This window comes from Melitaea cinxia, chromosome 12 (assembly GCF_905220565.1).
Source record: "Melitaea cinxia chromosome 12, ilMelCinx1.1, whole genome shotgun sequence".
In the NCBI taxonomy this organism is placed as follows: Eukaryota; Metazoa; Arthropoda; class Insecta; order Lepidoptera; family Nymphalidae; genus Melitaea; species Melitaea cinxia.
In genome coordinates this window covers 8,490,388-8,513,426 of record NC_059405.1, presented here as the reverse complement: position 1 = coordinate 8,513,426, position 23,039 = coordinate 8,490,388, and the positions used below count along the sequence as shown (strand labels likewise).

Here is a 23,039-nt window from a genome sequence, read left to right as displayed (position 1 = left end):
TATATAATATGTACAATGCAACATAATTTGTAAAACTTTATAGCGAGAAGTTTATTCAGTCTACAATAGAAGACTAATCCTTTACAATATCCATATTACATAGTAGAACGGCTTATAATTTAAACTTACAGTTAATAAACGTAATTAAAGATGATAGAAATAATCACAGAAATAAAGACAACAACATACGAAAACAATATTAGTTAATCCACGATAGTGTCTTATAACTTATTACCATAAACATTTTAATATTCCCAAGAGAAAAGGGCCATAAGTTTAATGATCCTTGGGGGGTGCTTTATAAGGTTTACTACATTTACAGTAAAGATCTCTGTTTTGTATAATATTATACTCTGGCAAAAGTTATTCTTTGTTTTAAAAGCAATTTGTTTATTATTTTATTAGTACCACTATACTTATGTTTCTAATTTACTTTTCGAAATAATATAAACTACAAGTCTATTATTTAAAATGATATTTCCGTATTGATAAACTTTTGGCCGGACCAAGTTGTTATTATAAAAATATGAATACAGAATTTATAACTTATAATAACATAAACAAAACGTGGGAAATTAAAAAATGCCGATTGACGAATTAGAATAATTTATTCACGTAACCAGTAGAGCAAAACCGTCAAAACAGTGTTTCTAAACGTAGCGGAACTGAAACGAGAGCGGCCAACGCCTCATGTGCATACATGAATATTCAGAGTAATATTAAACAATTAACTATTGCACATCATGTTATCAACTATGGTATTACGTGCTTCATTATTCTTAGTTAAAATTTCACAAATGACGTTGGTTACAGCAGTTGTACAATTATTACATAGTTGCACATAGTTGCATAAGACACCAGATTAATAACGTAATTAATAAAAATAATATAAATTTTGAGTAGATACGTGTATTTTCTATTTCATCACATCTGACTAAATAACTGACTGATATAATTATCTAAGTCACAACACGTGCACGCGATTGTTGGCACAGATTATGTATCGTTTTACAACAAGACTAGCTTGCCTTTTCACACGAGAACTTTCACTGCTTAAGCGCAAGAAGAACATCTTAATAGCGTATTACCAATTGGTCAGCTAATTGAAACATGCGATAACATTATGAGACGAATGTCTCGGTCCTTGCGTTGGGCAATCGACGCTAATTAACTATGTTTGTTTTTGCTTTAAATCTTTGCTTGGTTACTTATGTCATTGCTTATTAAAAAAACAAAAAAAAAAACAAAGTGATATATCATTTTAGTAAAAAGAATAACTTAAGACTAAGCATAGTTAAGGATCTGGTTAGGATTCAGAGTTTTATAAATAGAGCAGATACGCCGACAGGTACATTTGTATTATGCCTATTAATATTAAATCTAAAAGTCATATCATAAAGCGCAATTAATTAAAATGTATTTTCTGTTTAGTTCATGATCAATAAATAATACTTTATTATACATAATTATGAAACTTTGAAAACATATGACTGGATTTTAACTGAGGTAGGGCACAGCAGAAAATTTGCTGCTCAAAATATGGAGCAGCCCGACTGGGGTAGTACCCCGACCTTACAGAAGACTAACTGTTTTCAAGCAATATTGTGTTCCTGTTGGTAAGGTGACCTGAGTTCCTGGGAGGATTGGGGATAGGGTTGGCAATGCGCTTCTGATGCTTCTGGTGTTGCAGACGTCTATAAGCTACGCTAATCGCTTACCATCAGGTGAGCCGACGCTTGTTTGCCGACCTACTTAAATAAAAAAAAAATTGATAGTAGCCCTCATATTAAAATGTAAATCATCTTATAACTCGTTATACGTTAAAACAAAGGTAAACAATTCTAAGATAAATAAACAGCATAGATGTTGAAGCAGACGCGCTAATTACTAGACATGCTTTGCACTCAAAACATAAGAATGACACAGACTTAGATCTAAATACGAATAGAGACAGATGCCTCAAGCATTTTCTTGTGGCTATTTTAAGATCACAATTTACAGTCCTTATTAAGTTATAAAATACGAGGCAGGTGTTGAGAACGATTAAGGATGTTTGTTCTTTTTTATACCAAATTCAAATCTAGTTAAAGCTGATTTAAATGCTGTTTATACACTAGTCACGAAATATAAAATATCATAGTTTAAATAAATTATATGTACAATTTTTTTGGGCATTTAATCACTTTTTAACCGACTTCCAAAAAAGGAGGAGGTTCGAAATTCGACTGTATTTTTTTTTTAATGTACGTTACATCAGAACTTTTGACTGGGTGGAGCGATTTCGACAAATTTTCTTTTAATCGAAAGGTGGTGTGTGCCAATTGGTCCCATTTAAATTTATTTGAGATCTAACAACTACTTTTCGAGCTATATCTAATAATGCGTTTTTACTTGACGCTTTTTTCGTCGACCTACGTTGCATTACCGCATAACTTTCTACTGGATGTATCGATTTTGATAATTCTTTTTTTGTTGGAAAGGAGATATCCCAAGTTTAGTACCATGATAAGGAAACTAGGATCTGATGATGGGATCCCAGAGAAATCGAGGGAACTTCTTGAAAAGCAATAACTTTTTACTGGGTGTACTGATTTTAAAATTTTTTAATTTAATCGTAAGCTGATGTTTGTCATGTGGTCACATATAAATTTTATTGAGATCTGATAACTACTTTTTGAGTAATCTTTGATAACGCGTCGTTACTTGACTATTTTTTCGTCGATCTACGTTGTATTACTCGTCGATGTGAATGAAGTCGGTTTTTTTTTCGTTTGCGAGCAAACACAATTATTTAGTTATAATTTTTTTATATTAAAAATACTGTACGGGCGTGAAGGATGTTGCTGCATTTTGCTTTTGAATTATTAAAACTTAGGTTGATATTATTTGTAATCTCAAATTTCCAAAGATAAAACCGCGGCACAACACATCCTCGCGCACCCTTAGGGGTTCACGGACCACAGGTTAAACACCATTGGAGTAGAATTGTAACTAGTAGTGCTGTTTTATACCTACATAAATAAGTATAATATTAAGTAACGCAAACAAAATCACGGGTATTGGTTAGATACGAATAAATAATGAATTGTGCTATGTAGAGTATAAACTATAATTTTTAACAATACCTAAAACAATTTAAAGCATTTGTCTACCTATGTGGGGTTTAAGGTGATTTTCAAGTTTTTTAAATTAATTTGTTTTGCTTTTTTAAACAATGCTTTATTATAATCTTTTATCACAATAAAATCGTAAGTTCAAAGTCATCTTTAGTCTTCATCTTTTATCGTTTTATTCATATATACTCGTCTCATTTTTTATCATATTTCGTCATTCGTTTCGTTTTATAGAATTAATGGCAAATTTTGTGATTATAATTTTGATATCATCATTGAATTCTTGAAACGATGCTGGGCTGGTAGGAATCGTGTTGAATTTGTGTTTAAATGATGGGATTTTTATCTCCATCAAACCGCCATCAGTTAAATGTACCATTGACTCACCGTCGACTACAATGCTTACACTTTTTTTTTAATTTATTTCTAAATCTAATTTAACGATAGTTCAAATTAATATGAAGATTGTATCACTGGTTATGTTCATAAAGAACTGCATTCAACTTCATCGCTCGCTAATTCTTATTTCCTCATTAGGTGGAGCGTTCCCCGCCGAGCTGCGCTCGCATCGCTTCCATTCAGTCAGTAGTCAGTTCATTACCTCGCTCCTCCCTCTCGCCTTCGCTCCGTTCATGCAAACCTCACCCCCTTCCCCCTAAACTGCGGTCATCCACTTAGCGAAATTGTCACGAAAGCACTAAACCATGGAGTGTTTTGATTTATTGTCCATTTATTGTACTCGCAACGGCTACTGCATGAGTTAAATTAGAATAATTCTCAACTGGTCACTGAGCATTATCATTGAGTTAAGACCTTCAACAGTAACAACATGATATATAGGTACTGCATGCTTTATCATTGTTATAGTTGTTTTTACAAAGCATATTTTATATACTACCATAGCAAAATTTAAAGATATAAGTAGGTAATCTATTTTTCATAGGTAAGTAAAATGCGATATTGTGCTAAATGTTTAGTTAAAAATTTTGTAAAATAAAAGGCTAACTAACATTAAACACAACCGCCTGATAGAGGCCAGCAAGGATACTAGAACCAAGAGCTCTCGAGAGTGCGAAGAGCGGCTAACGGGAAGCGTACCGGTGGGTCCCAATTTGTCCCAACATTATTCAATTGCCAGAGCCAAGCGTTTGGCGTGGGCCAGCGCGTGACCTGCACACTATTTTATATCCTTTCAAATGTTCAATATTATTGGTAACCGCAAGAGTCCAAATTTTTAATGTTTAAATTATTGGCGATTAATTATTTATCTATAGAGCTAGTAATAGATTTTATGGACTGCGTCTAGTCCCACGCATTTCTTAAAGTATGAAGTGATGATCGCCTCGTGTTATAAAATAAATGTGGGTTATTGTACATATCTTAAAGTTTATCTGAGGTCAGTAACGTACACAGTTAGAAAACAGTGACATCGGCTTATTCAATGGCGCCAGTTGATAAATCATTACTAGTATTATTATCAATTAAACAGTAAAATGGCAAACGTGTATGTATCTTTTATCAGAGCGTACAGCAGATGTATAATTTGTTTTAGAATTTCTAGAGTAGAGGCCAATCGCTGTTGCTTATAATGATAGCTTTATTTATTTAAAAAAAAAAATATTTTTTATCATTTATTCAGACTTTAGTTAAAAACAAATGATAATGGAACTTTTGTGCGGCAATTTTGTAAAATAAAATTTTAACAAACTGTTTAAAGACTGCCAATTAAATTAACAGAAAAACGATACGAGAATGATTTTAGGACGTTCAGTGTTGTAAAAAATTACTTGTTAATGAAATTTAATTTTCATAAATAATTTTATGACACTTAAGCCAGATACATTTCAAGGGATAATTAATAAATAAAATGTAGCCGTGCTTCCACAGCGCCCTGCATCCGGCGTGCGCATGCGCTCCCAATTGGACTTCCGAGAGCGTTTCCGAAATCGCTCCAGCAATTAAGTGGAGCGACAATTTTAATGATTCCAAAGGGAGCAACTATTGTTTTGTTATTATTAGGGCACGAGACAGGATGTTGGCTAATTAAACACTAATTTACTTAGTTGCTTTACGAGCTTAAGTATTTCTAATCAAAATACGTATTATATTAAAGTAATTTTCGTATATATTTAAGGTAATTTCATTTATTTAAGGGAAGGAAAAGTACATACGTAACTACATTATTTAATTAATAATATTAAAATTGTTTTTATAACAATAATAATCTACAGCCCAAAACGTACATTAATAAATATTGTTTACGTCAATAACAAAAAAAAAAAAAAACTTGTTGCAATGGCTTATGGGGGTAGAAAAAAGAAATGACAGTGGCTAAAAAACGTTTATAACAAATACAAAACAGTTGTTAAAATAGTCAAATACGGTTTTCTGAATTTATAGTGGATCTAGGATCTGTCAATATTAATATTATTTCGAACAATTTCAATTAAACATAGTTGTTCGAGGGTCAAGTTGGGTGGGGTGTTGTGACAAGCATGGCGGAAAAATCCTGTTAACGTCACTCAGAAGGGCACAGATTAAATATGTTGTCTACATTCATCTAGGATGCGATGGAAAAAAAAAACAGAATTTATGATAGAAGTTTATAGTCTACATTACAATACACTGAAATAATGTAAAGACAAATTTGGCGAAAAATAACAAGCTCATATGAATTAATATATAAAATTTTCACATTTGTCACTATTGTTAGCCATTAAATGAAACGAACGAATGAAAATTTTCAATCAAATGCATTCGAACATGGTATATTACCTACTACAAGAATCCGTGTATACATAATATGTACACACATGAGCCGCACCGATTCCAGTGTCCCAGTTCCCCGATGGGAGTGCGACGAGGCCACGACCCGCAATTATACACCCGAAACAAACTGCACAAATCGCGCGCATACTCATCGTTGTGAATTAATTGTTCCGCGTACTGACTAATCCTGGACATTGGATATAGTTAACTATGATGCTTTATGTCACGAACAAAAAACTAGTTTAAAATTAAATAAATATGAGTACCTATAGCATTTGTTAATTCGACAACAGATCTGTGTTCTGTGTGTTTTAGTGGTTAGTGTCTCGTGTAGGCGCCTAAACACCGGTGGTCGCGGGTTCGGTTCTTGTTATTATTGAATATTTGCCTTCGAGCAATATTTATTTATTTCTAGTCTGGTAACACGTAAATTTGTTGGTCCTGGTTGTTGTAATACATAAAGTAGGAGTAATACATCCGCTTTCGCTAAGCATGCTTGATTAAGCTCAGACCCTTCTACAACATGGTGAAAAAGATGCCCAGCGGTGGGATGTTACAGGCTGAATCAATCAATCTTTTAAGCTCTTCTGAGACTAGGGAATTAAACCTAAAAATATTTTTTTAAAGATACTCTTTTTAACTCTCGAAGTAAACAATTTTTATATATTTGACGTCATTGCCAGTCAGTTTGTATACATTTATTTTGCTCCAGTATTATAGCTCTCGAAGTGATAATCTAAATTTATTCTTGTTTTTATTATTTTTTGAAAAATTGTATCAATCTTCTGCAATCAATCTATCGTCAATCTGTCTGACAAAGCGGTAAAATATGATCTTAAAAATATATTAAACAAATCTTCTCTGAGCATTTTATTTTTTGGCATTACACCGTAACACTACAAATATCAGTTGTTAAACTTTCATTATAGTTGTTGTTAGGTGGAGCGTAGAAATGCAGAACCACCTGCGTCTTACAAGTCACTAGCCGTTAAGGTCGTAGCTCGACCGTGAAAATCCGTTACAAACGGGGTTACTGTGTGAACTATTTTTTGAAATAAAACTTCTTAAAGCACGCTTGACTTGGGGAGTAAGCTGGTGAATGCGTTACGAGAGCGTTGCGAAAAGTGTGATCGGGCGAAGCAAACGGAAGTTGAGAGGAAGATATAAGTTAGATGGAGCTAAAAAGTTTTACTTCAGTCGTGTGATCAAGCACACTTGTTTGTTTTGTTTCTCTTTCTTAAGATTTTAACCAACTTCGAAAAAAGGAGGAGGTTTTCAATTCGACTGTATTTTTTTTTATGTATGTTACTTCAGAACTTTTGACTGGGTGGACCGATTTCGACCAATTTTTTTTTTAATCAAAAGGTGGCGTGTGTCATTTGTTCCCATTTAAATTAATTTAAGATCTAACATCTACTTTTTGAGTTATATCTAATAATGCGTTTTCACTTGACTATTTTTTTAGTTTTATACGGCATAACTTTTCACTGGGTGTACCGATCTTGATTACTTTTAATTTAGTCGAAAGCTGATGTTTATCATGTGGTCACATTTAAAGTTCATCGAGATCTGATTACAACTTTTTAAGTAATCTTTGATAACGCGTATTTACTTGACTATTTTTCGTCTACGAGTAAATACGTTGTACTTATTACTAGTCAATGTAATTGAAGTCGGTTTTTTTTATTATAACACCTGATACTACACTTTTAACGTTATATCCTAAGTTCTTGTTATAAAATAAATCATTTATCTAGTAGCAAATAGCAATATACTCAATTATATTTCGACTATTATTTTGTCTTAAAATACATCTTGGCAATTAAATCTATAGACAACTAAATTTAAATCGACTCCAGTAAAAAATGAAACTGATATAGTATTTAAAAGTATTTGATTTACGAGCAGAAGTTCTGTGAATGTTTAAAAGTTGAAATGAACATGTGCAACGTGTAAACGTAAACACGCAAAACGGTCCTACTTACGATTCACAAGAGGCTGTAAACATACATTATACACGTTGCTCTTGTTGCTAATCGATGTCAAAACACAGTAAATTATCAGTACCTACCTTTTTAGTTATTTATTTATCATAAAACTTTTTCATACAACTTAAAATAGCACGTTGCGCAAAAGGCGGGCTTAAAGCCATACAGCCTTATTTAAAGACTGCTTGCTGACGTCAACCTTAGACGCACAAAAACAAAAACAAAAAAACAGCGTTAAGATAGATATATAATAATATTAAGTTTATTTTAGACAAAATCCATACAGTCAAATAGCCGTCCGTATAACAATATAAATTAATGAAGAAACAGAGAAAAAATAGAAATAAACATAAGAAAACAATAAAACATAGGAAAATGAATCAAAATACATATATTTAATATTCATAACCGATTAAATACAATATTCATGTCAATAATTTAGCTAATAATAAGTAAAGTCAACCGTAATCATTACATAGTATAAAAACGAAGTCGCTTCCCGCTGTCTGTATATGCTTAGGTCTTTAAAACTACGCAACGGATTTTGATGCGGTTTTCTTTAGTAAATAGAGTGATTCCAGAGGAGGGTAAAGAATAAAATAAGCCGACTATCTGAATTTATTACAACAAAGTAAATAATTTATCTGAGAAAAACATACAATATATTGGAGGTCTTGATAAAACATTTTAAAGTAATCATTGCCGTTTTTAATTTATTTCTTAACTAGCTGCCCGGACAGACTTCGTACTGTCAAAAGTTAATAGTAAGATTTTTTTTTGTTTTAAAACCTTTCGTGGGCCTTAAAGGACATACTAATAAATAAATTAGCCGAATTGGTTGAGCGATTCTTAAAATATGCGCTTAGCGACATTCATTTGTATTTATAATTATAGATATCGGTTATAATTGATGATGATATATAAGATGCACTTATGGGCTTTTAATTGATATGCGTCATACATATTGTTATTGCTACTCTAATTGGGCATAAATTTTTTTTATTAATGTCTATATTTGTGCTATATAATCTAAGCTTTTATTTTTAAATGCATCCCAATCCATATATAATTAACATTTCTGTTGAATTTTCAGTGCAGACTTGGTTGCAGTCTTTGGTTAGAAGGATTAGAAAATTCTTGTCAAACTGTTTGTGTAAGTAAAAGTAATAATTTACAGATACATATACATACATTTAATTAAAATAAATGTTATAAAATTATGCCTTATATTTCAGAATGTTACTTCAGAGACAGTTTTCTCTCGAGAGCTATACTGTGTGATGGGTTGCAATGAAGCTCTTAACGCCTATTTTCAAAACATTCGAGGTAAATTAAAGTAAATTAATATGTGTTTTTCGAAAAGATTTACTTTTAAATCAATTAACCGTTTGTTTTACCTCCAATATATTGTATGTAAAAAAAAAATAGTTTTTAAAAAATATAGTAGTGTGACCATGTTAATAATACAAAACTTTTACTTTCAACAGATTTATTAGGAACGCCTCCAGCACCAGCGCTCGTTGCAGACAGTCTTACAGCAACTTCGTTGTCATTAGTGTGGGATGCACCTAACCTGGGCAATCTCAGTTATCTTGTACAATGGCGTTACGAAGAACTACCCGGTACCTGGCAGTATTATTCCAATTCGAGTGATTCCGACAAATCTATAATTCACGTAGAAAACCTACGACCATATACTAAATACAGAGTAAGTATTTAGGATATGAGATAAATAAATAATATAAAATTCCTTTGTGTATTAGCTTTACTTAAAAAAACTGCCTTTGCTTCTTAGATTCTAACATTGTAGAGAAAATTTGATGTTGTAGTTACAAAAACGACCAGTAATACAAATAAATTTCTGAAAAAAAAATACGAGAGACATATTTGTTTAGGCATTTTTGTTCAAACTTAATAAATATAGTACAGAATTATTCGTGTGCAAGTAATTTTAATTTACCTGTTTAGGATACAGATGCAGTCTAGATGGTTGTACTTATTATGAATTTCTGGACCATTTATATTATTCGTTTATTATTTTTAGTTTCGAGTTGCCATATTTTTATCGGGCCATAGCGGCGCTGGCGAGCCAGTATATTCAATGCCATCAGTTGTGATATCGACATTAGAAAGTGGAAAGCCAAGTTCAGCTCCAAGCGCCTTAAGGGCGGCAGCACCTGATCCTAGTCGTGTAGCGATTTCATGGGAACCTGGACCTTTTCCTAATGGTCCATTAATATCATATGTGCTGAGGCTTGCAGACACCCAGCCTAACACTAATGATGCAATTGAGGTATGCAATTTTTTTTTATTGTATATATTATCAATATCCATATTTATCTTGCAAAAAAGGACTATTCGCGGCATTTACGATCTTGCAGCTCGAGTCTCCCTACGGGATGTTTTCCAAAAGGTGGACATATTAACGATCGCGTCGCAGTATATTTATAAAAATATTATGTATATCCACCAAAATATTCATTGTTTTGAAATATATAGTAATAATCGCATTGTAAACACGAGACGGAATAACAAAATTGTAACTCCAAGTTTTCGACTGCGCAAAGTAAACGTTTCCTTTCTGGGTCATGGTATTCGCATGTATAATAAAATACCACAAATGATTTTGGAATTGTCTCAACATAAATTTAAAGTTTTTATTTAAAAAAAAATTAATAGATAAAGCTTATTACTCGGTGCAGGATTACATAGTTGATAAAGATGTGTGGACTTGGTGACGCTGTATTTCATGCAACATGTTTCTAATTTTGTTCTAAAACACAGTTTATATATTATTTTCAAAAGAGTAACTGCGGAGTTTCTTGCCGATTCTTCTCTGCAGAATCGGTGGTAGCTTCACTTTTACAAAAATAATAATTAATTTCTAAAGTTTTAATTTGTAAAATGACGATTCGAAAGTGCTCTTGGAGCCTATTTGAATAAAGCTATTTTTGATTTTGATTTTTCCAAAAATGCTTTATTGTTTTAACATTGGGTTGTAATCTAGGATATGCCAGCATCAAACAACACGCTATTCTACATGTTCCAAAATTTAGCCCCAGCTAGAGAGTATGAAGTATCAGTAGCAATGCGAAATGCAGTTGGAGAAGGGCCTAGAGCTTATGTTAAAATTAAAACTCCACCGTTACCTACATGTAAGTTCAAAATAAGAGTTCGCTTATTTGATCAAATCTACTATATTAATTTAATGTTTATTAGAATCGATTGATTCTTTTCAGCTGTTCCTAGTCAACAACCAATTTTAATTTTGGGAAGTGAACACAATATTTTTGCGGCGCCTGCAAATGATATGCTATCCGTTCCTGTGGAACTTTACAGCACTGAACATAATATAACGGGTATTCATTTTTGATTATTTGGTATATATTTTTAATTTTTTTCAAGATAAATAAAAAGTAATTGAATTTACAGGCGTTGGACTCGATTTATCTAGCAATTCTTTATTTGTATCTGTCTCAAATGGATTTGTTTATCGTAGTTCCTTACTTAAAAAGAGCCCCTCTGAACCTATACTCATGCCTAAGAACATAAAGTACAAACCTTTGGATCTATCTGTGGATTGGCTGAACCGACACTTGTATGTACTTGGTGTGCAACAACACAACTCTAGTTTGTATTCTACTTGGGAAATACTGCGATGCGACTTTGATGGAAAAAATCAAATAGTTGCTTATTCTGGTGTCAATTCCCGCCCGATACACTTCGAAGTTGATGCTTACAACGGGTAAAAATTAATTTGCGTTTTACAATAACACTTGCAATTGAAAATGTTTAATTTTAAGTTCTTAATGTAATTTATTATTACAGTTACTTATTTTGGGCACTGCGTGGTGTTGAACGCGGTGGCCTGTACAGATTGGATTTAGCAAATATTTCTAACGGTGTTCCACATGACTCTCGACCTGAACACATTGTTAGGGATGCTCATCTCGGAGCTTTTACAGTAGACCATGCTGATTTTAGATTACTTGTTGCTCATCTAAGACGTAATACAGTGCTCGCAGTTTCGCTAGACGGGTACGCCTCCTAATATTATAAAATTAATATAATTGAATGACAAATTATGTTTCTAAATTAATTGTTTATTTTAGACGCGAAGTAACTGATTTTCGAAGTAACACACAGACACCAATGTTTTTCTCGGCGCGGTCAATAGCATATGCTAATGGTCTGTTTTATTGGACTAATGGACAGGAAATGTTAACAGAAGAATATCACCGTGGAAGTGATAGTTACTTTCATAATGAATATCCTCTAGCATATAATACCAAAAGGGTAGCTACTAGACAAGTTTTAGTTGCACTAAGAAGTTGTCAGCCGATTCCTGTTCCTGTTAATCCTCCTTTAGGCGTTCAAAGTGTGATGGGTATAAACAGAGCAAAAATTTCGTGGTCGCCTCCCCATCTTTTAGGGCACCAAGGAGCTGGGGCTTGGCAAAAATGGACATTTCATTTACAACTAACAGAACCATCATCTGGAGAAGTTATTAAAATGTCAGTAAATACGAGTATGTCTGCATACTTTTTAAAAAGGTGAAAAAGGTACTCACGTGTTATCTATTTTCAGAGAAAATATAAATGAATCCCTGCACGTCGTTGAAAATTTAATTCAGGACACCGAGTATGTTATTCGAGTAGCAGCGGTTACAGAGTCAGGCTCGGGGCCATGGTCAACAGAATTCGTTGGAAGAACTTTGACATTCTCACCTACCACTTTGCAAAGTACTTTATTGTGGTCAGGCCCTGATGGGCTCTTGCAAACTGATTTAACAGGTGACAAATTGCAAACTCTAATTGACAGGTAAGTAATAATATTTTTTGTTTTCTACCTGACATTGGCGGAATCAATCGTGTCCTACTGACACAACTGAAAGTGATTAAATTAATCAATCTATCAATAAATTAATAAACATATTTTCAAGTTAAACCTTAAATAGTTTCATTTCGAAATTCGTTTCGTCTGGCCTTGTAAATTGAAAATAAATTATCACAGAATTAAACTAAAAGAGAGGATCTTTTACCTTCCGTAAATACTTTTAAGGAATAATTTTTATTGCGTTTAAAACAGATCATACAACTATTTTATTTTGAATTTAATTGCTTATTGTAAGTATTTCTTGTAACAATAATAAAAGTTAATGTTTTGACAGGGCGGATCTTAAAAATTTGTTCATCACTGATATTTCATGGTATAGAGATAAGCTTTATTTGGTGACAAACGCATCAACGGTAATGTGGTACAATATAACGACTCGTGCAAAGGGAATAATGCCCAATATGGACGACGTTGGCAGTTTGGCTGTAGATTTCGTCGGTAAAAAGATTTATTGGTCAAATCCGAAACAACAATTGGTAACTATTATATAAATTAATATTGTAAAATATCAACCTTAAGGGTAAAAAAAAAACTCGGAAAATATCAACCTTACAATGACCCAACTGGTGAACTTTTAGATAACGAGAGGTAACTTTGACGGTAGTAACAGGGAACCTGTTCCTATTGTGTCCGTGGCAAAAGAACTTACCATTGATTCTCTGGGAGCCTATATATACTGGAATACGGGTCACGCTGTTGAGGCTGCTCGGTTAAATGGAGAAAACAAAATTGTTTATTATCCAGCACAATTATTTAGCGGGAAACAAGGTATGTACTTGACATTCACATCTAGTTTTCTTCTTTCAATGATATATTTACGAATTAAAATCTTTTTTCTTTTTTAGTAATGGGTCTCACTGCGGACTTGGACAATAGATGGCTTTATTGGCTAGTCAGAAGTTACGATGGTTCAGAATTGCATCGAGCGCAGACAGCGGACAGAATTTCTGTTGGAATTAATGAGGTGTAGAATATTAAAAATTTAGCATGTACTCTTTTTTATTTGGAATAAATTAAAGAAAAATAATATATAATAATATATGAATAACCAATATTTATACAATATTCTAGATATCTGGATCACTAATAACACGTTTATCGGGAACAGCGACACTCGGTCCTCTTTGCTACTTCAGCGGGAGGCTAGTGTGGGTACAGGATGCCTCTAGAGCGGTAGTTTCTGATTTAGCGGGGAAGTATACTGCAGAACTGATTCCACGTGTACATGTCATTGCTGTAAGAGATCCAACCCTTCATAAAGACAGTGGTAATGTTTTAAGCTTACTATTATTATATACTATTAAGATTAGAGGTATTTAATTTTAAGATTTTGTTTTTTTTTTCAGAGTCGCTCATCGCTATACCTGAGACAATAAATGCAACATCTATCTCAGTGGAAGGTGAATGGAACAAATTTAACGTTACATGGGTACCGGCGGTCCGCGTAAATGTCAATAACAGCAAGGTGTACTACGACGTTAGCTTAAATTTCCTTGGGCAGCATAAAATTGAGGTAAATTAGCAAAAATCTTTAATAATATAGCCTTTTTTAATAAATATTACTTTGCTGTTTAAATTCATACGACTTTTATTTATAAATAGATAAAGGATCTCGTAGATAATACAATATTGAATCGTTGTCATTCTAAATCAAAGCTTCAGTCCAGCATTAACCAGTGATCGACGAGTATCTGAGTCAGTATAAGACAAGCTTTAGCTAGCTTAAACATGTGCATTATTAATATGTCAGTGCACTAATGTACAAAGACAATACTGGATTGCAAAGACGGTAGCTTTGATTTATATGCATATACATTACACTTACAAATCCATATAAAATTATACATTATATAAGTTATCTGTTATTTCACAGAGGACGGTGGACGTAGCGCGGGTGGAGATATCGTCTTCCGTGTCGCCGTACAGCGGCATGGAGGTGACGGTGCGAGCGCACACGCAGTGGGGCGGCGGCGCGGTGGCGCGCGCCGCTCTGCGCACCCCGCAGGCGCCGCCCGCAGCGCCGCGCGCGCCGCGCGTCTACGTGCAGCCCGCACACAGGTAAGTAGTAAATAAATAATACTAATAAATTATTTATTTGGAGCAAATACTTTTTACAATTTACCAACTCGTCAAACTGCGTGACAGTTTATAGTAATTATGACTTCAGGATCATATAAGTAGTTATGACTTTAGGATCACAAGAGACCGCTGGAAATCAGTTGAGTTATGGTTATAAAATTTCGATATTGTGTACGGATATTTAAGTTGCATTATTTCAGATTTTTGTTTTCGAAACAAACGTCGTACAACTCAAGTGATAGTAAGCACATATTGTAGCTTGTGTATGCTAGCAACACCAGCGGCGTTGCCAGCGCGTTTCCAATGATCATCACGGTGATCTTTTATTAGGTTAATGTACTTCTACAGTCGAGCTGCTACAGATTTTTTATCAGATATTTCCTGCTGTACCCTGCCTTAATAAAACGGTTACGGTTACAGACACTGAAATATTTCGGAATATTTGTTAGTTTCGGATTTGTATCCGAAGTTATATCATATCATATCCACAACATTATTGCTAGAAATGACTCCCTAACCTGCTATTACAGTGGTGTGGCAGTAATAGATTATTTTTGTTAATAGACGGTTTTTGCAACTATCTTCATATCACGGTTTATCGGAAACGTGGACAGATTTGTCTCTGTAACTTCAGTTAACATACAATTTTCGTCATTTATCGACCAGAACCGTCCTGTTTATAAATAAATATCTGTAACATACACACACTGTTATCTGTTCTTAAGATAACTTAATGATTTTATTATATGTATCAGCCGACTGATAAAGTTACAAATATTTTTTTTCGATAAATATACATATGAATAATATAAATTAATAAGAACCACCAACACAATTAAATGTTTAAAAAAATACAATAAGTCATATGCCTAGGGATTAAATATACAACTACTCTGTGGCTACGGCAGTACAGAATATAGCCATCCACTATCTTCCCGTGGGTGTCGTAAGAAGCGACTAAGGGATAACACAGTTCCACTACCACCTTGGAACTTAAAAGCCGACCGATAGTGAGATAACCATCATACTGCTGGCTTTCAAATACACAGGCCGAAGACGAGCAGCAGCGACTTCGTTGCGACTTGTGGAGGCCTATGTCCAGCAGTGGACCGCGATAGGCTGAAGTGATGATGAAGTGATTAAATATACATATAATTCTTCTTAAAGGTAGTTAGAGCATGCGTTTTAGACACTTAAGTCGTCTGCCTATTCTATAAATTTTGAACATTCAAGGTTTAAAAAAATACATGTGAAATATAGTACTAAACAACTGTAACTATTATAAATTTATATTAGTTCTACACAGCTTTTGAATTAAGGAATCAAATGACTTAAACAGTTTCTTCTTAAATATAGCTAGGTTATCTGCAAAGATATCTAATGACTCGTTTTTAGCTGTAAATTTTCTGTAGAGCCTACTCAGTCTAGGGATGAGGGAATTATAACCGAGGTTTGTTCTCTGGGTTTTATAAGCAAATACTGAAATGGGATACCGTGGTATCCGAGAGGGAACGTTAATTGTAATTCTGCTCAGGAGTTCCGAACTTGCGCCGGTTTGAGAATGAGTTTAACCGAAACTCATTTAGGTGCGAGTAGTAGGGCATTCTTTTGTCTTGTCCAATAGAGTAAAATTGCGTAAACCGTCTCTGTATTCTGTATGTATGTCTTTATGGGTCTGGTAGTTTGGGTTCCAAATGGACGTTCCATACTCCAGCTTACTCCTTACTAATGTAGTGAATAACTTTTTTTGTTTTAAGTTATTTAATTCGTTAAGAATTTTTAAAAATTATATAAATAACTATATATATTAAGCCTTGACTCAGGACAGGAATGGAATTCACAACCCTCGGAGCAGTAAGCAGGTTGACTACAAAATGCGCCAACAGGCTAGTCTAAATATAACAAGGTATCTAATGTCGCGATGACTGGCCACAGCGGCCTGCCGCTGACGGCCACGTTCCGCTGGGAGGCGCCGGCCCGCAGCAACGGCGTGGTGCGCGGCTACGAGGCGCAGTGCTGGGCGCTGGCCGCGCGCTCGGCGCCCGCCAAGCCGTCCGCCTGCGCCGATGCGCGCCTGTCGCCTTTACACACGCAGCTCATGCTTCGCGACTTGGCGCCCGCTTCCACATACTTCTTTCAGGTAAAACTTACAAACGATACGACAAATAAATGAACATACCCATTTAATAAATAATAAAAACTTATGATTTATTGAGACAACATATAAATGGAATAAGTTTTCTTTTCAAAAATTTATGTTTAGTAAAAATAACACTTTAAATACCTATAAAAATTTAAAGAAGCAAATAAATAGATAAGACTAAAGAATTTACATATAATGAATAGCTCATAAATAAAACAACTCTAGGAATACAATATCCAGAGGTAGATAATGTATCTGAGACTCAATTTAACAATCCGTACTACATTGATAATTTATATACATATGATGTACAAATATACTATATCGACACAAATGGAATAAACAAAACAATCAACTTTATTACAATTAATAAATAATACACGTAGTAATAAAAAAATTCTTATCTAATAATAATATATACGCAAAAGTGGTAGTAAATAAATAAAATATAATAAATCATGACGTAAATTGTTTTTAGGTACGAGCGTTTACCGACGCTGGATTCGGACAATATTCTGAAGTAGTCTCGGCTTCGTCTGATGATGTGAATCCTATACCGAAAGTCATGATATCGTCCCAAGAATCGATTAAAATTGTCGATTTGGACTCAGGTGAAAGTGAAATTATACCAAAGAGTACGGGAATCCCTATTGACTTTGATGTTGCTATCGAGGAAAACATTGCTTATTGGGTTAACAATTTAGAAGAAATTTTTTCGTCTAGAATAAATGGCAGTAGCAACTATAAGGTATTTACATATACTATAAATTTTAGTCTATTTTCTTAAGCAAAAGTAATTAATAACTATATTATGTTTTAGTTAATATCCATTAACGGAACAGCGAGTAGTATTTGTGTTGATTGGGTCAGCCGGTCAGTATACTGGACTCAACGAGAGTTAGCTTCCACGGAATCATATGTGATGTATCGAGCTGACATAGGAATCGCCAACACTCGTCCATATCTTAAACGAATTTTGACTAGAAAACAGCCAGTATACAGTTTGCAGATAGCTCCTATGTTAGGGTAAGTTATGTTTTGTAATAATATTCATATTAGAGGCTGTCTTGTGAAATCCCCTTTGTTATGAAGTCATCTTTTTTCGATTAACCTACCTAATTATAATACAACCTCAATTTAAAAAAATGAATGATTGTCAGTAATATTGTTGTTACTAGTAAAAGAGTCCTACAAGCGTGAGATCTTAGAATATATTTTCGTCCACAATTGCCTAACGCCGCTACAATATTATAGGTATATTGTAGTGGCGGAGTATGATACGAGTATATATCGCGATAAATCTTATCAATGCATTTCAGATCCTTGTACTGGTACGAAGAAGGTACACATCCTGATTTCGGAGTTCTGATGACATCAAAAACAGACGGCTCTAACGTTAAAACATTTTTTAATAACACTGATGAAGATGTTTCCTCGTCTGATTTTCAAGACGAGTGTAATTGTCCCGATAATCCTCAAATTTCAAAGAGTTTCATAATTGACTTAACAAGCGATAATTTAGAATTGTATTGGATCGATCCCTGGGCTAATCGTATCATTGTGTCGGATGGACAAGGCTGCTCTTGTAGAAACGTTATTGACGCCACAGAGAAAAGAAAGTACGGGTTTCCGCCAATGTCGATGACAGTTGATAGCAAGTACATTTACTGGTATAACTCGACCGAAAAAAATATTTACTACACAAATAAATTGAAGAAAAACAAAGTAGAACAGATCAAGACTTCGTTTGGTTACAAAATTATGGCGTTAGACCCGGCCAATCAGCCTTATCCTCCTAGACCATGTTTATTTCCCGTCCTACAGGAAGTTTATCCTACTGTTTCTTCTTATTCAGCAAATAGCATAACTTTACGAATGCCGCCAGTAAGTAAGCCAAGTAAATGTCAAAAAATAGTATATGACATGACGGCTACGGAATTTACAGTATTCTATGGATTACATATGAACAACGACACTACTAAATGTGATCGAGACTCTTGCTCTTACATTACCACCACCAGTAATGAAGTTGTACTCAGCAATTTAAAACCTTTTACGACCTACACAGTACATCTAGAAGCTACTAACTATTACGCTAAACTTCACGAAGTGAGACCAATTGTTGGAGCAACTGTCATCTTGCAGACCGCTGCTGAAGGTATTATTTATATTTATACTATTTTGAACATTCATTAGTAACAAAAGATCAAACTTTATCGGCCTTGCTGCTCTAATACTGATTGTACATACCTTTAGTAACCTCAAGAGGTTTTCCGCTACTGCCAAGAACTAAATATGGACACCTCAGATATAAAAAACTGCAGAAGTCTGTAATCATTAAAAACATTTAAATTTACCCAATAAGAACTTTCGTAGACGACTGTTCTCATATAATGGTGCGCGTGCCGTATCGGCGCCTAAATACTGACAGTCGCGGGTTCCATCCCCGCTCGGGCTCGATATTTGCGTTTATACAAAAATTTATTTCCGTTCTGGTTGTTAGTCCTTGTGGGTCTGCCCACCGTGCCTAGGAGAGCACTTTAAGCTGTTGGTCTCGGTTGTTATCAGAAACACCTGATAGCGATCGTTACTCATAGTAGGAAATATATCCGTCAATCCGGAGTGGAGCAGCGTGATGGAATGACCTCTGATCTTTCTCCTACATGATTTATGCCCAGGTTATGCCCAGCTGTGGGATAATACAGACAGAACTTCCGTAGTTAAAAAAATATATAAATTAAAACACTACAAATTCGCACAACAATATATAGGGTTACAAGTTATATTCATCGTTTAAGTTAGTTTTACATACAAATTAAACTTTAAATATTCCAGCTCCAACCGCTCCAACTGGTGTTAAAGGAGTAGTCCTGAGCCCGGTGCTTGCTCGGGTGGAGTGGACCCCAAGCCCGGGGCTGTGGTACGAGTTACACTGGAGGACGGATGATACACCGTCTCTGTCACATAAATTAAAAGGTAATTTTTATAGTACAACTAGCTGACTCGGCAAACGTTGTCTTGCCGCTAAACGCTATTTAAATATAGGGGTTGGTGGTAGAAGGGTGAATATTTAGGGTTGTATGTATTTTTCAACGCCAAATCATCTATATCTATATATTATATATAAAAGCGAAAGGTCACTCACTCATCACGAAATCTCCGAAACTATAACACCTACAAACTTGAAATTTGGCAGGAAGGCTCCTTATAAGACGTAGACATCCGCTAAGAACGGATTTTACGAAACTCGACCCCTAAGGGGGTAAAACGGGGGTTGCAACTTTGTATGAAAGTCCTATATTTTTGAAGTAAGAGACTTGAAATTTAAAATGTATGCTCTATAAATGATGAAAAGGTGTTTAAATAATGTATCTTTAGAAATCAACTCCCTTTTGGGGTTAAAACGGGGGATGATAGGTTGACTCACTCATCACGAAATTTCCGAAACTATAACACCTACAAACTTGAAATTTGACAGGAAGGCTCCTTATAGGGTGTAGACATTCGCCAAGAACGGGTTTTACGAAATTCGACCCCCAAGAGGGTAAAACGGGGGTTGGAAGTTTGTATGAAAATCCTATGTTTTTGAAGTAAGACACTTGAAATTTAAAATGTACGCTCTTTAGATGGTGAGAAGGTGTCCAAATAATGTATCTTTAGAAATCAACTCCCTTTTGAGGTTAAAACGGGGGATGGTAGGCTGACTCACTTATCACGAAATCTCCGAAACTATAACATCTACTAGCTTGAAATTTCACAGAAAGGCTCCTTATAGGGCGTAGACATTCGCTAAGAAAGGATTTTACGAAATTCGACCCCTAAGGGTAAAACGGGGGTTGGAAGTTTGTGTGAAAGTCCCATGTTTTTAAAGTAAGAGACTTGAAATTTAAAATTTATGCCTTATAGGTGATGAGAAGGTATCCAAATAATGTATCTTTAGAAATCAACTCCCTTTTGGGGTTATAACGGGGGCTCATCACAAAATCTCCGAAACTATAACACCTACAAACTTGAAATTTGGCAGATAGGCTCCTTATAGGGCGTAAACATTTGCTAAGAACGAGTTTTACGAAATTCGACCCCTAAGGGGATAAAATGGGGGTTGGAAGTTTGTATGAAAGTCCTATATTTTTGAAGTAAGAGACTTGAATATGTACGATTTTATTTTTGTGTTAGGAATTCTAAACATTTTTGAATATAATATCAAAAATCGACCGCTCCAGCGGGATTCGAACCCGCGTCTCCGACTGACCGTGTCGGCGCTCTAGCCAATTAAGCTATGGAACGATGTACCCGCCAGAGCGAAATTCTTGATATGATGATTTTTATTTTTGGTTTAAGCGAACCGTGGCGCCGTCTATAGTGAGTTCTTTACAGAGACCCATAACGATATTCCATCGCTAAGGGGGTTTAATTGGGGTTGATAGTTTGTATGAAATATATACGGCAGCTATAAGCTCGCCTAATAGGTTATTATGCAGTATACTGTAGCCTGAAAATAAAACTAAAAATGTAGTGTATAGAGAAGTTTCATAAAAATAACTATTAAATTATACTAAATTGCGCCTTTTAAAAAGTTACTCAGAGTGATAAGCATTTCAAGTGACTGAAATAAAAAAATAATTTGCGTTAAACATCTTAATAGTAATGCATATCTTCATAACCGCGCGAACGTAGTCGCGGGCGACAGTTAGTGTATTATAAAACAGTCCCCAAAAGTGTATGTGATCCATTCCCTCAAAATCTACTGAACGGATTTTCATGCGGTTTCGCCATTGGAGAGAGGGCTTCACCATTGGCAAGAGAAAGGTTTACGGAACGACTAAGCCGATTTTGATCAGAGTTCTACTGGAAGTTTGCCGGGAAAACTTTGTGAAACACTAATTTCAACGCGGGCGAAGCCGCGGGCACAGCTAGTAATAAAATAAAAAATAAAATCTAAAAATTAAAAAAAAAAAATGGGGTGGACTACTCTTAACGTTTAGGAGGATAAAAAATAGATTTTGTTCGATTCTCTGATCTACCCAATATGCACACAAAATTTCATGAGAATCGGCCGAGCCGTTTCGGAGGAGTTTAACTACAAACACCGCGACACGAGAATTTTATATATTAGATTTTTAAAAACGTGCTTAAAATGTAACAATTGTAACATAAGCTTACTGGTACTGGTGGTACACAATCCAGCTCCTATGTTAATTATCCAATTGTTTTATTTGTGCTTATTTTGTTCATCGTGAAGTAACGAAAATGTAAAAAGATTTTTAATAAGTTTTACGTTAATATTTGAGCTATTTCTAAACAAATAATTCGTTTACGTTTACATAGTGTTCATCTAAATCTCCTTAATCTGTTAGGAGGCATAGGTAGCATTTAATTATTAAATAAACTAATCTTCATCAATCCACTTTGACTAGCCCAGTGGCACAGTTTGTAGTGGCCCTGCTTTTTGCTCCGCAGGTTGTGGGTCCGATTCCCGCCTTAGTCTGGGTGTAATATTTGTATTTATGTAATTTATATGTGTTATTTCCGTTTATATTTATAAAAAAATATATTTAGCCGGCTGTTACCTACAACACAAGCATGTTGCTTACTTTAGGAATAGACGACTGCGTGTGAATTTTATCATCATCATCATCATCATTACAGCCTACACAGTCCACTGCTGGACATAGGCCTGCACAAGTTTACGCCAAAAATAACGTGAACTCATGTGTTTTGCCTATAGTCACCACGCTGGGCAGGCGGGTTGGTGACCGCAGTACTGACTTTGTCGCACCGAAGACGCTGCTGCCCGTCTTTGGCCTGTGTATTTCAAAGCCAGCAGTTAGATGGTTATCCCGCCACCGGTTGGCTTTTTAAGGTCCATGGTGGTAGTGGAACTGTGTTATCCCTTAGTCGCCTCTTACGACACCCACGGGAAGAGAGGGGGTGGCTATATGCTTTAGTACCGTAGCCACACAGTACGTGAATTTTATAAGATAAAAATAATCCACGGTTGTATTTTAACATTGGTTAAATTTGAAGCCACAGTTTGAAAGTCCATACACC

The 23,039-nt window shown here is 34.8% G+C and overlaps 1 protein-coding gene across 1 annotated transcript in view; it reads left to right on the top strand.

The window, feature by feature from the left end:
* LOC123658168 (proto-oncogene tyrosine-protein kinase ROS) overlaps positions 1–23,039 on the top strand; it is a 46,203-nt gene that overhangs the window by 11,449 nt on the left and 11,715 nt on the right. The window contains exons 3-23 of the mRNA XM_045593608.1: positions 8,964–9,023; positions 9,106–9,196; positions 9,358–9,578; positions 9,915–10,163; positions 10,878–11,025; positions 11,110–11,229; positions 11,303–11,615; positions 11,699–11,908; positions 11,983–12,384; positions 12,458–12,691; positions 13,041–13,242; positions 13,345–13,534; positions 13,612–13,730; positions 13,838–14,033; positions 14,113–14,279; positions 14,640–14,824; positions 16,781–16,985; positions 17,467–17,736; positions 17,809–18,014; positions 18,308–19,146; positions 19,824–19,964. Coding sequence (XP_045449564.1) covers positions 8,964–9,023; positions 9,106–9,196; positions 9,358–9,578; positions 9,915–10,163; positions 10,878–11,025; positions 11,110–11,229; positions 11,303–11,615; positions 11,699–11,908; positions 11,983–12,384; positions 12,458–12,691; positions 13,041–13,242; positions 13,345–13,534; positions 13,612–13,730; positions 13,838–14,033; positions 14,113–14,279; positions 14,640–14,824; positions 16,781–16,985; positions 17,467–17,736; positions 17,809–18,014; positions 18,308–19,146; positions 19,824–19,964 — 4,768 coding nt within the window. The remainder of the gene's footprint in view (positions 1–8,963; positions 9,024–9,105; positions 9,197–9,357; positions 9,579–9,914; positions 10,164–10,877; positions 11,026–11,109; positions 11,230–11,302; positions 11,616–11,698; positions 11,909–11,982; positions 12,385–12,457; positions 12,692–13,040; positions 13,243–13,344; positions 13,535–13,611; positions 13,731–13,837; positions 14,034–14,112; positions 14,280–14,639; positions 14,825–16,780; positions 16,986–17,466; positions 17,737–17,808; positions 18,015–18,307; positions 19,147–19,823; positions 19,965–23,039) is intronic.